General features: G+C 53.0%; 5 protein-coding genes across 5 annotated transcripts in view; 2 read left to right on the top strand and 3 right to left on the bottom strand.

The window, feature by feature from the left end:
- Positions 1-462, bottom strand: part of PHYSODRAFT_360249 (hypothetical protein) — a gene marked incomplete at its 3' end in the record, with an annotated part of 1,132 nt that extends 670 nt beyond the window's left edge. Inside the window, exon 1 of the mRNA XM_009526796.1 lies at positions 22-462. Coding sequence (XP_009525091.1) covers positions 22-310 — 289 coding nt within the window. The 5' untranslated portion in view covers positions 311-462. The remainder of the gene's footprint in view (positions 1-21) is intronic.
- Positions 463-921: 459 nt separating this feature from the next.
- PHYSODRAFT_299706 (hypothetical protein) lies at positions 922-2,967 on the bottom strand (the record flags this gene model as incomplete). Its single annotated transcript, XM_009526795.1, has 7 exons — positions 922-1,727; positions 1,794-1,861; positions 2,035-2,169; positions 2,440-2,619; positions 2,657-2,718; positions 2,759-2,886; positions 2,940-2,967. 7 exons carry the CDS (start codon positions 2,965-2,967, stop codon positions 922-924), a joined length of 1,407 nt encoding a protein of 468 aa, XP_009525090.1.
- A 5,326-nt stretch (positions 2,968-8,293) lies between these two features.
- On the bottom strand, positions 8,294-12,074 carry PHYSODRAFT_488301 (hypothetical protein; the record flags this gene model as incomplete). The annotated part of the gene is made up of 4 exons (XM_009526794.1): positions 8,294-8,497; positions 8,572-8,676; positions 9,092-9,189; positions 11,312-12,074. 4 exons carry the CDS (start codon positions 12,072-12,074, stop codon positions 8,294-8,296), a joined length of 1,170 nt encoding a protein of 389 aa, XP_009525089.1.
- Positions 12,075-12,855: 781 nt separating this feature from the next.
- On the top strand, positions 12,856-13,563 carry PHYSODRAFT_354456 (hypothetical protein). The gene has a single exon (XM_009526793.1). The coding sequence runs from the start codon at positions 12,869-12,871 to the stop codon at positions 13,244-13,246; it is 378 nt and encodes a 125-aa protein (XP_009525088.1). The 5' UTR covers positions 12,856-12,868; the 3' UTR covers positions 13,247-13,563.
- Positions 13,564-14,869: 1,306 nt separating this feature from the next.
- On the top strand, positions 14,870-16,192 carry PHYSODRAFT_251804 (hypothetical protein; the record flags this gene model as incomplete). Its single annotated transcript, XM_009526792.1, has 3 exons — positions 14,870-14,892; positions 15,071-15,192; positions 15,345-16,192. 3 exons carry the CDS (start codon positions 14,870-14,872, stop codon positions 16,190-16,192), a joined length of 993 nt encoding a protein of 330 aa, XP_009525087.1.
- Between the last annotated feature and the right edge of the window lie 42 nt (positions 16,193-16,234).

Raw genomic sequence — 16,234 nt, 5'->3', positions numbered from 1 at the left:
GCTCGTTGCGGCGCCGTCGACTGCGGCCCGTGGTCAGCAGCGGCGCCGTCTCCGCCAGCAGCATCTCCGCGTCCGAGTCCACGCTCTCGCACTCGCTGTCGCTGGCCTCGGCGTCGTCTTCCTCGGCCGGCAGCATCGAGTACGAGTGGCGGGTGGGGCGCCCCACCAGGCCCACGGGCGGGCCCCCGCTCTCCGGCACCGTGCTGGCGTTGTAGCCCACGCGGAACTCCAGCACGCTCACGGTGCCCCAGCGCACGCACTTCTTCTCCCTGAGCGCCGCCTGCTCCATGCTCTGCTCGACGGTCTCCATTCTGTTGTCGCTTTGTCTCCAGTCCCTGTCTCGCCTGTGGATCTCCGGGGCTTCTTTCTCTGGCGCTTCCGCGCTCCGAGGCGCTCGCTCGCTGTTGTTTATCTACGCGGCGGCGGGGCCCAGGCGCTGCTCTGCTCTGCTGTGCGTGAGAGGTGAATACGGGAGTGGTGCCTTCCTTCCTCCCTGCCCGCCTGCTGCAGCGATTGCGCCCGGCCTGCGTTGCCGAGCGTAGAGCGTCGAGTCAGTACAGGCGGTGCAGAGCCGCGGCGCCCACAGTTGCGGCATCTACCGCCAGCTGGTTGCAGAGGCCACGCGCCGCCGTTCGGTGGTGCCTCCGTCCAGTCGGTGGCGCCACCGCCGCAGCGCATGTGCAGGTTTCCAGCAGGTGCTCGGAGCCTCCGACACTGCTCCTGCTCCGGCAGTCCGTACCTGCCTTTCCTCGCACGAGTGAGCGCGTTTATTGCTAGTCTTGTAGGCGACGCCCATGTGTGTGCGGCATGCGGTAGTACTCAGTCGATTGCAAGTCGATATCCCCACACCACCGTATTTGACTGCAGCCATCTACGCGACGAACTATCCTTCTGCGCGCGCACGCTGATTTCTCCGCCCAGTTACAGGCAACAAGCAACAGCATGTAAACTATCCCCGCCAGGAATCCCCCCAGCAAATGACGTTGCTCGCGCCCAACGGTGCTGAAAGCTCATCCTCGCGCCATTTGCGTTATGTGGCAGCAGATCAAGCAGAGTGTGGACCACACACAGTGGGAGACCGACGCGGCGCGTGTCGATGCCGACGCATGTGGCAGCAGCCATCGCCAGGATGTCGACCAGCTGAGTGCGGCTGACTCGAGGGTCAGGCATAGGGGCCCTAGTCGAGGGCTGGACTCCAACCTGGAGCCGCCGTACATGTACAGTATTGAGCTCGTCGCCGGCGATAATCGGACGAGCAGGAGACTCGCCGCCGGTCTTGCACGCGCTGTGGCGAAGAATCCAGGCCGGTCGGCTCTCCATGTGTGCACAGTACGACAATTCAAGTGCACCTAGCCAGTCGAAAACGAGCGAGCAAGCCCCAGACCGGGCCAGACTCTGGCAGACCCACGGCAGATCTGCGAAAGCTCGCCTCGAGGACGCCAGGAGCGTAAACGGCGGCCTGTGGCTTATGATGCCAAGCAATAAAGAAAGCTGCAGCTTCAAGGACCGCCAATTGCGGTCCTCGAGCTCGGGACCCTCGACTTTGGGGATCGAGCTGCCGATCTCGCGGCGAGCTGCCGTCGATCTGAGAATACTACGGACGTTACCCGTGGCCGGGAAGCACGTGCTGTCAGACGGATCCAGCGAGACCGTCTTGCCTAGAGTGCTGAGGGCAAAGGCAAATGGGGTGCGTTTTTGATTAAAAAAAACTTTTAGATAGCAATTTACTGTAGCATTGCTAAGTTTGCAGCAGCAATAAAGCAGTGCACATTGCCAGCAACCTTATAACGCACCCACGCCAGCCACTGCGCGCCAAGCAGCGCTGCTACATGATCGCGCGACGACGTGAGCGCCGCCGCATCTGCCGGGTTAACGAGCGCCACACCGCGTGTTTATTCGCGCCCGTTTGACAGGCGCGGGCCGTGGCGACGTTGGTCTTAGTGTGCATGCTCGCTATTGCCTCGCTGCTGCCTTTGCCTCAGCACAGCCTTGGCACAGCGCAGCGACTCGCTCAACTTGCAGTGCTGCACGCACCGACTGGTTAAGATTTTCGGTTGAAGGTGGGCGTATCTTTGGCGGTACTCGCCACCGACTGCACACTCTTCGGTCCCAGCAGGTCCACTGCTGTCAACCAGCTGACTCGGGCGAAGATCGGCGCGTCTGCAGACTCTGCATGACGTGCGCGCGAGTGGACATCGGCAGGCCATCGCTGGTCCCACCTACTGCTGCCACAGGCCAACGGTGTGGTTTCTTCTGGTCAACGCAACCAAGTGCAAGTTGCAGTGCCGCCGTGGCGCTGCCAGTGGCAGTCCTCGTGCATTCGATTTGAGCCGCTTGGTGCCGACTCGCCTCCCAGAGCAAAGTAAACCAGCCAGAGAAGGCTCACCAGTTCTCAAAAGTAAGCAAAGTACGTGGCACTGCCCACCACAAAGCGCTTACCGTCGCCAGCGATACTGTAGAAGGCTTCCAACAGCAGCAGCAGAGCCAGCGAGAGGCTGGAGTGTTTCTTTTGTGATGACCAGCTTCTCGCAACGTGCTTCGCGCAGATACAGAACTAGCGGCTGGCCTCGCGTCAATCTCTCTAGGTGAAGCTGGGTTTCGGTGCGTAACGTCGTTGAACTGTACAGTGTACCGTATAAGGGTTAATACATTTTACCTGTAAAACGTGGGTGTCCACATGCGATGACCGTTTCCGTTAACACGAACGATCTTGCCACACTTCGAGTGAATATGAATAAGTTACTGTACATGTACGTACACGCAGTTGACGGCGCAAGATCGGCTGCGTCGCACGGAACGGCACGTTCGGCTCGACGCTAAGTATCGTGGTGGTGGATACATCGGCAAGGCCCAAAACAATATTTGTGCTGTCTTCTCTTACTACTACTACTAGTAGTAGTAGTAGTAGGAAACAGTTTAGTACATTATGCAGCAGATACCACCGCCGCTCTCCGACAATGCACTCATTTTAACTTTTGAAGTTGCCCAACTTCGTACTGCAAGTAGAAGGAATGGTAACGCTGGCATTCTAGCAGTATCAAGTGAGTCGCTTGGACTCGAAATCTCTCAGTTTGACGTGCATCAGCACATGCCAGAAAAACGGAATAAATATGAACTATTTCGCAAAATCTCCGGCTGAACTTAGTGATACGCATATATAATACAATAGTTCGCTAAATGTTAGTGCGGTCACTCGAAATTATTCAAGCCTGGAGCCCAGTCGGCATATTCTAGTCGTTTGTGTTGAATTCGTTATCATGATAAACCTGGGGTTTGATAGCGTCGCGCATGCTGTCGACCTCCAGAAGAAGTAAATGGTCACACAACTGATGGACAAATTCTTTCAAATTATATATGTTTAGGAGGCTGGATGTGTTTTCACAATCCTTACTAGCCTACGGCATGAGGCGGAGCTGTGATTTGTTCCGAGACAGATATTTATTCGTATAGACTCTTGTAGTGTGCCCTACATCCACTATTTCAGATAATACACAAATCTATAGAAAATATACCTGGACTTGGTTTAAAGTAGAACTTTTGCAAAACTGAGCATCATCCGCTAAGACAGACTTTTTGCGACTGTTAACTAAAGAGAACAAAAGAACCTCGAATTGGGCATTAGCTGTCTTCACAATCGACGGAAGAGTTGAATTAAGACACTGAGTTCCTTTCTCTGACCGTAATGAATAACTTATTGGCATGAAACTCTAGCTGAAAAGTAAAGGCTATGTACGATGAGAGTTATACTTGCATGACCTCAGTTATACTTGCATGAGTGTTTGCCACAACTCCGGTACGTGATCGAACCGGGGAAGCGCTTTTAAACAGAAGAATACTGCTTTATAGAATTGTCAAAGCCTGCCATGCTTTGATCAAACTTAGTTTGCGGGTGACTATATGTAAGTGCTGGACTCTCAATTTTGTATGGCTCAGGGACAAACCGCAGTAGCTTTCGAGTCCGCCGCAACACTATATGTGAGTTTACTACGTAAATATACACATTTGCTGTCGTGTTCTACCGTACCAAGCCTAAAACCCTGGTCGCCTTCTTAGAAGATTTTTTGGTAACGCATCTTTTGGTTATGTGGCTTTTGCCTGTGTGAGCACTTACGGTGCACAGGCATTGAGCGGAGCCTGACCTGCGCGCAGGTCCGTGATAATTCGGATTGCTGTATGCTATCACAAACTGCTCGTACGAACTCAGTTCTGTGCTTTGCAACGTTTACTGCATGAATTGGTCGATTAAACTCACTCCGCAAGCTGCCTTACTGTTCGCGGCAGCTCAATATTGCTTACCGATATTGCCTTCCAATACGTCAAGCCGCGCTTCGACGTGAGAGGGCGACGTGTACATGAACTCGTCGTCGTAGATATCATAGTTTAAACAGCTCAGGATAACGTCTTCAGTAAACCTGTTGAGACACTGGGCAAACAGAAAGATAAGCTCCCTAAAATCCCGGTATCCATACCGAAAGTCTTCTTTACTCGGCGTGTGCTGGGGAATAAGCTCATGTAACCAGTCAGTGGCGTACAGACGAATCTATTAAGGCAAGTTGCCACTTTAGTAGAATTTTCGATGGCAACTTTTAGCCAACCGCCCCTGCTTGTAATATTGACCGCAAGGTACTGAGTGAGGTATGAAATTGTAGCTCAAGATTTCAGCAATCAGAGACGATACCAGATAACTAAATCCATGCAATATTCAGCACATTTAACGCAAGCTACAAAGCCATCTCGAATTCGAGGTTGTGCCAGTTTAGTAGAGATTTTATCAGGGAGTTTGTATTGAAATACCAGCTGTTTGCTCACTTGCACCTTGAATAATTATATTATCAACCAATCATGGAAGCTATACGCGAAGTACTGTCTGTTCATAGGTCGACGTGACACTCTACTAAACTGCTCACTCTCTACTAAAGTGGCAACTTGCCTTAGCAGCAATTCACGAAGCATTCGTGGACAGCATTATCGATGGCCTTGGATGTCCCCGGAGCGGTGTACGTGTAGCCACTTGATCGCCTTCATGTGACCGTGCTTTCCGGCGGAATCCATGGCTTCCGTTGTACATGTACAGACTTCACTTCTGTTGGCTTGAGCCATTGAATCACTTCAAGATGTCCATTACCAGCACTCCCGTCCATTATGCTTTGACAGTGCACCCCTCTCTGCGATTGGTGTGAAGCCATGAAACCACCTCTAAACGACCATTTGAAACCCCACCCATCGCTTCTTTAGTGCACTTCTGGTCAAAACAGCGTCCAGCTATATCAACACCTCTAAATGACCACTAACCGCTGAACGAGAGCTTTGGGCAGGCTGGGATAGCTAAGAATCATTGGATGAGGCAAACTCTGGACTGCGGTATAGTGCATTTGTGTCTTATTCGACGAGGCGGTGCATTTAAAAAAATAAGAAGTTAAGTAGTTGGCGTGTCCTCGAAACCGTTTGAATTAGTACGTCCGTAGGACAAGCTAAACAATCAAACGTTTTGTCGCATTGCAGTGGAAAGAACGACGCGTCGATTACGGAGTTTTGTTTGATGGACAATCCCTCGTACTAGTTGTCTGGCTGCACCAGCTCCATATCATCGATCATCACTATAGACACGACAAAGAGGTTGTACATGCAAGTACGTTTTTTAATTCATAAAAACTTGGGCACAACGACCCGTATTCGGGTCTCCTTGTTATATATTGTCACTATCAGTTGATTTTACGCTCGATCCATGATAGCAGTCTTACAGCACAAATTTTGATCTAGCACAGAATTCGAGTCAAGAAACACGATTAGTTAATTCTAACTACGGGCATCTACTGCGCCTGCTTCGCAGCCGCAGCATCTGCCCGGTAACGCGTCTATATGATAACTACCGGGGCAGCCTAAACAGCAGCACTAAAACTATCAGTCACGTACGGGGCCGAAGTACCATGACGCAGGGCGCCTCCGCAGCGGGGGTACCCTCACTGCCATGCGCGCTACACACACCAACTCACACTACACATTTAAATAGATACATGTACGACAATTATAGTTGTTCCGGTTGCAAGATTCGAGATGGATGGAGAACGGGTCATCCCATAGCATCAACGCAGATATTCAGTTTATTTCAGTTGGCAGGCTTCGGCTACCGGCTTCAGTTTACCGGAGCCAGCTACCGCGGACGCCGAATTAACCTGGGTTGCTGCTATCCCAGAATAATACTTCGTATAGAAGTACATTGCATCAGTATGGAGAGCTTGAATTTGGCCATTGTAGAAATGTTCTCCTGGTATGTTTTTTTATATTGGAAAAGGTTATTGAGTTACTTGCACGAGCAAACTTCTTCTGGTATGTTAAACTGGTTCGTTTTTTTTGTTTCTTTTTGGCGCAACCATGAGGTCAATAGGAATCTTCCATCTATTATACATACGTGGGAAATGAATAGGCAGCCAGTCCACAGAGTTTTGCGGGCTGCGCCGAGCAGAGCAGAGCAGCTCCATAATTGCTGTCTCTCCCATGGCTATGGAGATACTGCATCGCCACAATGTTCAATTCCTCCGCTGCAATCAGTAAGAAATCAGTCATTATTAGCCCTCTCCTCCGTCGACCATATCGTCATTAATGGGATGGATTTCTGTTCGAGCCAGTATACCACCGTCCATCATTCTCTATCCAACTCCCGACGCTGATATGGAGGGGGACACGAGATTCAAGCACCACCAAGTGTCACGAACCCGAGGTCGCTGGTTCGCTGGATGCCTTCTCTCATAAGAAATCCTTGGCAAAGTTTGTACGGGTTGGCCAAGCTGAACGTGCCGACACGAAAGGGCCCTTTAGTTCGATCGTGCTGTCTACTGCAACCACATCGCAACGCCGGAATGCCCATTCTCAACAGCCAACTTTACACTCGTATCCCCTCCCCCAGCGAATCACGTTGTCAGCTCCATGCGAAATATAATACTTCGTGCCCGAATTCTTTTCGTTTGCGAGCCAAGTCATCATTGCGCCGTGACATGGACAAACGAGCTCGCAGAGCTTGCGGTGACCAGATTGGGGGTTGGTCGAGCGAACGAGGAGATGGTACTGCCAGTATCAGTACTTTACAAGCGAAATGTCCTCTTAAGGTTGATGGCACTTACAAGATGGCAGCACACGCTCCAGGTGCTTAACCACAGAGACTTAGTAGTGAAAAAAATCAAACGAAAGGTAGCGTAATAGATAACTGTGCTTGATAATGAAGACTTTACTTGCATTGCATGTTGGAGTCACAAGGCGCATTCTCTGCTGTTATTCCTCTCGACAACCCAGTGTAGCCTCTGTTCGATTCCTTCGTTTCGGTTTTGCTTGATGCTGCATTAACAACATTGCTATGATGCACCCAGATTTAGGGAATATACACATGCATAAGAGAGTACGCACCGAAGGCCCTCATAGCGTTGACTGCGCTGACTAGCTTACCGGACGCGCTGCGCTTAGCTGCTGCTTTGCCTGCAGTTCGAGCTGCTATGGCGTCTGAAAGGGCTTGCTGACCATCGTCGTTAATTACGCCAGCACGAAGCTTGTATCGGTGGTCGGGAAGCAGCTTTTCCAAGGTCGTTGTGCTATCATACCACAATTTTGCAGGTTAGGGATGAATCACCCAAGCTGGAAATCAAGAGTCCCAAGCTACGCACTGGATCGTGTAGTCATCAGTCTTGAACACTGTCTCCCACCTGCACGTTCCGTCGGGTTCGGGAGAGGACAGATAAATCACACAGGTTACGCCAGGTTGGCGATCATTGTCTGCTAAGGCCCACATCAAGGTTAGCTCTGATGGTCCAGCATCAGTGACGCATAGCGCTGGTGCGGAGGGTTTAACTGTGTTTGGAATGGACAGCAAAAACAGTCAGATAGCGGCGCGATATGAAATCCGATGTACCCAGTGTATAACTTGCCTTTTCTGGTCCTGACGGGGTCGGAGTCGGCACTGAATTCGCTCATGCCATGCAAATTTATGGCACAAATAGCGGCCACATACTCGGTATCCGCACTAAGACCACCGATGGACGTCTCCGTCGGGAAGGCAACTGCTAGTATGACTTTTAAGGGGCTGGAGGATGAGGAAATCTTAATCTTGTAACCCGATACTGGAACGACCTCATCCAGATTGGGTCGTGGTGGAGACCTACAGATACAGACGTCTGTTGGCACTGTAACGAGAAGGGCGGGGGGATACCTACCACTGGATCTTCAGCTCGGTGTCTGATATGGCCTCTAGAACTGGCGCAGAAGGTATCGACGGCGCTGCACACAAAGGGGATTATTCCGAGCTCGATCAATGACTACCAAGAACAAAATAACGCGTACGTTTCCCTGACAAGTTCCTAAACAGCTCAGTTATAGCTGGCGTCGTGCATACGTCCACTGGTGTCAGTCCATGCTGCGCAAAAACGAAACTAAAATGAGTAGTTTGACATTTACTACGGTCACAGCGCACGTTTTGTACCTTGCTCTCTGCAACGCGAAGCTCTGCAGCATTCTGTGCACCACGGTATCAGCGTCACAACCAAAAATAAGCGGGGGGATATATGAGCGACGTAGTACGCCTAATACCTGCAGTAGTAGCTTGACAACATCGACGTGCCCTTGTTGAGCTGCGAAAAATATCGGTGTACACCCAGACCCATTTACACTATTAATGCTGGCACCATGCTTTATCTACGTGTACATGGGTGACACAGTCAATTTTTTTGGCTACCACGATTCTTGAGGGCAGCTCAAAACGTACGAGGATTTCACAAACTCGTACGTGTCCTTGGTAAGCAGCGTAGTGTAGCGGGGAATTCGAATTCTACGTGTTGATTAAACCATGATCCAAACCAAAACATGGCATCATTAGCAGGTCAATCAATGGGCTGGACTCTAGATTCCGACCAAGCTGTGAGCTTACCCCGTATTCGGACGAATCTTTTTGATTTAGAAGCTCGGAGCCACCCTCCACCACCACGTCTTCAAAGCCATTCCAGCACGCGGTGTGGATATCGACCTTAAACCGTTGCCGGCCGAGCTCTTTTATCCGCGCCAACGCCTTCTCGACTTCCCCTGAGGCTTCGTTGCCTCCAGACTGCCCCACCCACCACTCAGTGAACTCCTCCTGGTCTATCACGCCGTTGTCGTCACGGTCCAGAATGCGCAGCGCCTTCCGGAAGTCTCGCTCCGTGAGAACGCCGCCTAGATCCGCGACGAGATATCGAAGCTCGGCTGTGTCAATCCAGCCGCTGCTGTCCTCGTCATAGCAGGCGAAAGCGGCCCGAACGGTCTCCCGCAGCTCCTTGTCATCGGCCATCGCTGCAATTGATTCCTGCAGTGCCACAAGCCGCACGAGGTCGTTTCATGAATATTTATGGCCAACTTCATGTTGCCGCTAAAAAGGTTTTAGACGTTGTGTGAAACTGAAAGCGACAAGCTCAGCCTTCGTGCTCTGTCGATAGCATAGGATCCGACCGCCACCATTGTACGCGTCGTGCTTACCCTTAGTTTGCCACAGCGGAGGCCGTGCCACTATCTCTGACTCTTCTTGCTTGGCGTTATGGCGTCGTCGAAGGCGTCCGTCGGCATGAAAGCCACCGAGCAGTTCAACTCCGTGCTCATAGGTTGCGGCGGTGAACCAAACTTGACAAGTGCCGTACTTTGTCATGCTTACGGAGCCACACAGTAATACAGTCAGCAGCTGTATGGATTGGCGCCCCGCTTAGCCGCCCCGCGGGACGTGACCAGAAAGAAATAACGCAGGTTGGCCTACAGTCGAGGAAGTCGACGGCGCAGCTCCCAACTCGCCTAGCGCTTTAGACTCGACCCGAGTTAGCGGCTGGGCCGCTGCCATCACGCAGATTTGGTCGGAGGAGGTGCAGAACGAATGGAAGCGCGAACAGCGACGCCAGACCTCGCTGCGGTATCGAGTTAGCAAGCGGCAGCAGCTGACCCAGTTGCATCAAGAGCAAGACCGTCTACACTTCCGACTCCAGCAACATCTTGCAGCCTGAAGACGCACACAACCCGGCGCGAGTTGCCCCAAGGACCACCTCCAAGCGGCCATCTCCGCATGCCGACTAGCGATCGAAGCAAGGGTTCTGAGAAGGAATTGTGTCGGGTACTCAACACAAGCTCTTGACGACATTACATAGTAAAGGGCCGCGCGCACCCCCAGTTTCTTTTTTACGTGGCGAGAAGAAACCTCGAGATATTTACGAAGCGAGCAAAACCTCTCGCAACCAGGAAGGCTGGCAAGTGTTCTTCCCGAATGACGAGCCGTCCTTCTACTTCCTCCCCTTCACACGAGCGGAATTTGACGACGTCATCAAGAAGTGTGTCTCTCAAACGGCCTCGGGGTCCTCGGACGTGGGGACGGTGGGGTCGCTGTTTGGTTGGGGCGTACACCACGCACCTTTGACTCGAAGTTCGGCTGACGGCTCGTTGATTGCCCACGCAAGATTTACATCTCGCATCGGTTTTTGATCTTGATTCGTGGTCGTTGCTGTTTACACCTCTAAATTGGACGAACTCGCAGCACCACGCGACATCGACACAAGTCTTACAGCAGTTCGACTTGAATTCCCATATCTTAGTGACATACGTATCGGACCAAGTTCATTCCCGATACTTCCATTTCGATCTACGATGGCCTAAAGCTGCGTCTAATGGGAAACGAGCTGTGTGGATCGTTGCTGCTGTTGCCGATCCAGAGTCGACGTTGCGCCACAGCGTCGATGAGGCCTCTCGCGATGACGTTCGCTGGATCAGTGATGGTGGCTACTGTATCAAGCTTTCGGAGGTGAACGACTCCACAATTGATGTCGAGTACAGTCGGTGGGCTCGAACGATGGGGGAATACTCCGAAGAAGCTCACAATTTCCTCCAAGAGCCACATGGTTGCAGCACAGTTTCTTTGCAGTTCATACTTTCATTTTTGCGACCGGTGGCTGCAACTGCCACACCTTGGTGTAGACAGAAAAAAATATCTCGAACCCGCATGCTCGCTCTCGTGTCAGTTGTGTCGATACCCTTACAACAGATAACCTAGAGACGTATCCAGCTTTCGCTGGCGTGACGCAGGTCCTATAATACAGTCTGCTTTGGCCGTTTGCAGCGAAATCATGACGACCACTCACACGGCTCTAATACGAATCCTACCTTCATACCTGATCACTACGTATCCCTCAAAACCGAACTCAGTCCGTCCGCTGCACGTCCTGACTCCACAGATATCTAATGATCTCCCTCTGCTGCCCTCCATCCGACTGCAAGTAGTCGCTCTGCGCTGTCCTGTCCTTCATCAGGTACGTCAACGCGCTACCAAATCTCACCAGGTACGGCTCGATCTGCTGCTGCCACATCCCCTCATCCCACGGCACCTTGGTCATCTTGGTCTGCGCTGTGTCCCCCCTCAAATGCTCCACCAGCTCCCCCTCCTGCACCCCCAAAATGTACAGATACGTCTGCAGTTGAGCGATGTCATACTTGGGCAGTGGCGTGATGAACCTCTTGAGCCTGTTCTTGACCTCGATGACCTTCCCGTCCGCCCGTCCGTCAATCTTGCCGCCCACCAGCACCTGATACCCGCCCACAGAGGCAACTTTCTTCTTGGAGAAGACGAGATTCCGCTCCGTGACCTCCACCTTCGACTTCTCCTGGTACTGCTCGATGCCTGCGCTCTCCTGCTTCACCCCGAAGCCCTTGTGCATGCTGGAGGTGACGAACTGCACCACTTCGGCCTTCACCTCGGCCGGCGTGGCGACTGGCAATGACTGCACCACTTTGGCCTGAGCCTGGGCCACCTGCTGGATGGTCTCGGCCTTTGCGGCCTCTTGCAGCAGCTCGTCGATGGCTGGAGCCGCCCCCAGGTCCTGCACCACGGCCTGCATCTTCTCCTCGGGGCTGGGCAGCGGCAACGACAGTTTCTTCTGCAGCTGCGAGACCTGCTGCGGGTTGGTGCGGCGCCACACGTCCAGGAAGACGTCCTCGATCTTGCGGTACGGGTTCAGCGCGCTGATCACGGGCACCTCGCTCGCGAAGAGCATGATGTTGCGCCCCAGCGCCGCCTTGCGCCGAGCCGCCATGATTCACGACTGAAATGGAGATGGTGTGGACCACGTGATGATGGCGTGGTGAACACATATATTGTGTGCGATTGGTGTGCCATTTGCGACTCGGTACCTAACGATGGAGATTAACCAATGAGATCGTCGCCTTTACCGATCACTCATGTCTGAACTCTTGCGGCTCACGTCATGTGTTGGCTCAGACCAGCTAAGTCATCGAAGGAGGACCTCACCTCACTCACTCACCCTCTTACCCGCCTTCTACCGTCCACTCGCCCATGACGGACAGCGCCGCGTTGTCCACGATCGACTTGCTGGACCTGCTGGGGGGCGATGACTCGCCCACGGAGGCGAGCGACGTGGCGCTCAAGCGCGCGCTCGAAGACCCCAAGGCGCGCAAGCGCGCCAAGCACCGCGCGGTCATGGTCGAGTTCCGGCAGAACAAGAAGGATAAGCAGAAGAGGCTGGAGGCCGAGCACCACCGCCTCGAGCGGCAGATGAGGACGCTGGTGGACAGTGTGCGGGCCGCCGCGGCATGCAGCAGCGCTGGAGACGGAGGGGTGTCCGCAGCACTGCGGGAGCTGATTGTTGAGAGAGAGTTACTGCGGAAGCATAATGTTGCACTTCTAGACGAGATCAAGCGCCGCGAAAAGTTCCAGAATACGGTGCGTGAGGCGAGTGAAGACCCCATGGAGAAGGAAGAGTCGACGCTGCCGTCTTCATCTGAAGGAGCTGGATGGAGAGTGGACTTTGAGGGCGGGGGGCCGTCATTCTTCTTCCATCCGTTGACTCGCGGCGAGTTTGATGCGACTATGGAGCACTTTGACGCAGAGATGAAGACTGGGAAGGCGCTTCTCTCGATGGTTGGCACGCTCTTCGGCGGGGAAGTGCGTAAGGCGCCGCTGGTCACCGCTTCGGATGGAAAGTCGTTGGTGGTACGAACTCGAGTCTCCAAGCGGCTGCGCTGCTCACCAGAAAATGTCGTACACCAAGCAGAAAGACCTAAGCCCGATGATCGTTACGCCCGTAGGCTGGGGCCTTCACAAGAGAACGAACGCGATCGTGTTCGTTCACAATATTCCGGGGCCAGAGAAGGACCTTCGCTACTTGTTTCAAGTACGGCGGGCTCAGTGGAAACTGCAAGACGGGCGACGCAAGTTGACAGCCAGTCTGGCCATAACGGACTCTGACGCTAACAGGCGTAGTCGGGACGCTGAAGATATCAGGACAGGGTCGAGTGGGCTACCGAGGGCGGTATCCACGTGGCTATCACAGAGGTGGATGGAAACTCGATAGACATCGTGTGTGACCACTGGGCGGCGTGTCAGTCCGAGCTGCATGCCGAGTACTTGATGATCCAGTGGACGCAATTCTCGGTGTGGTGGGAGCAGCTGACGGTGCCCTCCAACTTACTGCTCAGTTCGACGTAGCATGTCAAGGTCAAGATTCCACGAGCAGTTAATTGTGTATCGTCCTAGTTGGATATGAATATATGTAAAATACCAACTTCGGCAAAGTGCTCGATAGCGATAGCATCCCGTGGACGTTGCAACGCGTTGCTAAAGACCGTAAACTCTAAGATTTTGCAGGTTCAAGCAGTTCAAGTGTTTTTAAAATGTGAAGTCCGCATATTGCCACTTTGAAAGTGCTGACAACAGCAACGACAGCTTCCTTTGGACTGCTGATCGCCATAAAGCGGTCGTCATATCTTGGTTGACTGGTTGACCGCTTCCGGGATGTATATACGCACCGTGTGATTCTATGCTCGGTGGTGTGATTAAGTGCAAAGTCTAGTTTCTCTGCGTCTGATTAAAGTGAGTAGAATTGTCACTTTGCCCATTTTGGTGGCAATGCCAATGCCTGACCTGGCGCCCGAGAGAGATCGTCTCATTGCTGGGAATACAGCTGCCGCCTGATGTACACACAGCATGATGTACGTGTGCTGTCTTCACCTGAAGTACTGACGATGTGATGTACTGTTGCATCCTGGCTCGTTCGCCGCAGCAAAGCAGCCGCGTAAGATCTGGAGTTGGCTCTGTACCTAATGCAGCACGAGTGTCTTGTCGGGATCAGCAGCTTCGTCGAAGAACTGTAAACTTGAACAGATGCAGACTATTGTGAAGCTTGCGAAGAAGCAGATCATGCTCATTTGCTCCTTCTGCGAGTGTATTATGCTGCGGAGATTTAATAATTCCCTTCCTGTTATAGATAGCCTAAGGACGCATCGAATCTCCTGTTAGTATTATACTGGCTGCTCTATGGGCATGTATTGATGGCTATAAAGGTTGGCAAGCACTACAGGATTCGAATCCGTCCGATAAATTATCGGCGATAATGTAATGTCTTTATCATCACCCGCTTTGCTTTCGTTTGAAATCGAACCGGCGCAATCGCCATGTGTCACGTGATGGACTATGGCAAGTTGAGCTCGTAAGGTAAGTTGCGAAGTGAGATTAAGAGTTAGAGTTCATCCTGACAGACATCGTTCCTACCAGCGGCCTCCATGGGGCAGCAACTCCTGCGCCACCGCTCCTCCAATGGCTGCCGCTGTTGCTTGCCGGCAGCCACTCATCGTCGTTGCTGCGTGCCGCTTGCCCAGTTCTCGCTGCTGTCGCGTGCCGCTTGTCCACTGCCGTCGTTGAGTGCTGCTCTGCTGCCTCCAATGCACGCGCCGCTCTCGGTCATTCGCTGGGCTTCTGCTCCAGGAGCTCAGCGTCGAGATTGGCATCGGCACCGGTGCCTGGATTGGCACCGGGCTCGGATCCTGCCAGCGCGCAGTGTCGTCTGGTGATGGCGCTCTGACCGCGCCCAACATGGGCAAGGGAGCTGAAGAACTGTACGTACTGTACTCGCCATCAAAGGAATGGCTCACGTCACGGCTTGTTATTGCTCCCGTCATTCTGGCAAAGACGGCCAATTACACAAGTCTCGACGCTTCAGCGCTTCACGATGGCAACTTCATGGTGCGTTTCGCAATGGCGCCACACGAACGAGTTCCCTTTGGGCCACTGCAGCGAGATAGTGAGCGGGGCCATGAAGACGTTCGAAGACCTGGACAAGCAGAGGAAGGAGCAGCACCGCATCGCAATGATCGAGTTCCGCCTCAACAAGAAGCACAAGCGCAAGGAGATGCAGAGTGAGCACCGCCGTCTAGAGCGCACGATGAAATGGCTAGTTCGCGGGCTGCGGCTGCTCGGACCAGCTCTGGCGACGTCGCTCACAGCACTATGAAGACTACTCTGCGGGACTTGGTCGTGGAAAAGGAGGCACTTTAGAAGCAGAACGCAGCGCTGCAGGAGCAGATCAAGCGCCACGAGAAGTTCCGAGGAATTGTACGTGATGCATCCATAGAATTGGAAGAGTCGGCGCTACCAAGCTACGGCAGGTCCGGGTGGAGGGTGAACTTTGATGGAGGAGAGACTTCGTTCCACTTCCACCCGCTGACACGCGATGACTTTGACGCTACAATGACGCGCTTTGACGCAGAGCTGGCGAACGGCATGTCGTCTCTGACAAAGGCCGACTCAGTCTTTGGGTGGGAGATTCTCAAAGCTCCGCTGACGGCCTCGTCGCTGGATAGCAAAAGGTTGCTCGTGCGCGCTCGAGTTACCAAGCGTCTACGGTGCTCGTTGGACCTTTTCCAACAAGCGCTAGGTATGCAGCACAAATATCTCACTCCGACCATCGCCTCACCGCTTGGTTGCGGTCTTCACCAGCGGCCCAAAGTGCGAACCGAAGTGCTCCAGGAGTTGGACGAGGAGTCGACTGTGTTCGCGCACAGCATCACCGGGGCCCATAAGGACCTTTATTATCTGTTTCAAGTCCGGAGAGCTCAGTGGGAAACGCAAGACGGACGACGCAAGCTGACGCTCAGTTTGGCCGTCACTGACTCGGATGCCAACAGACGTAGCCGTTATGCTGAAGCCTTGGAGTTGAGCGTCGAATGGGCGACAGAAGGCGGCGTTCACGTGCCAGTCACTGAGATTGAAGAGAATTTGATCGAGGTGAGTTGCGACCATTGGGCCAGTAGTGAGAGCAAGCAACACGTGGAGCATTTGATGATCCAGTGGGCACAGCTCGCAATTTGGTGGGAGCAACTAGCTGTGCTATCGAACCTGCTCCTGAGTAAGGTCTAAACGTGCAGAGTAGTGGGTGCTGGATAGATAACTAAAGACGAA

Source organism: Phytophthora sojae, assembly GCF_000149755.1.
Source record: "Phytophthora sojae unplaced genomic scaffold PHYSOscaffold_3, whole genome shotgun sequence".
Taxonomy (NCBI): Eukaryota; Oomycota; class Peronosporomycetes; order Peronosporales; family Peronosporaceae; genus Phytophthora; species Phytophthora sojae.
This window is presented reverse-complemented; position numbering and strand designations above follow the sequence as displayed.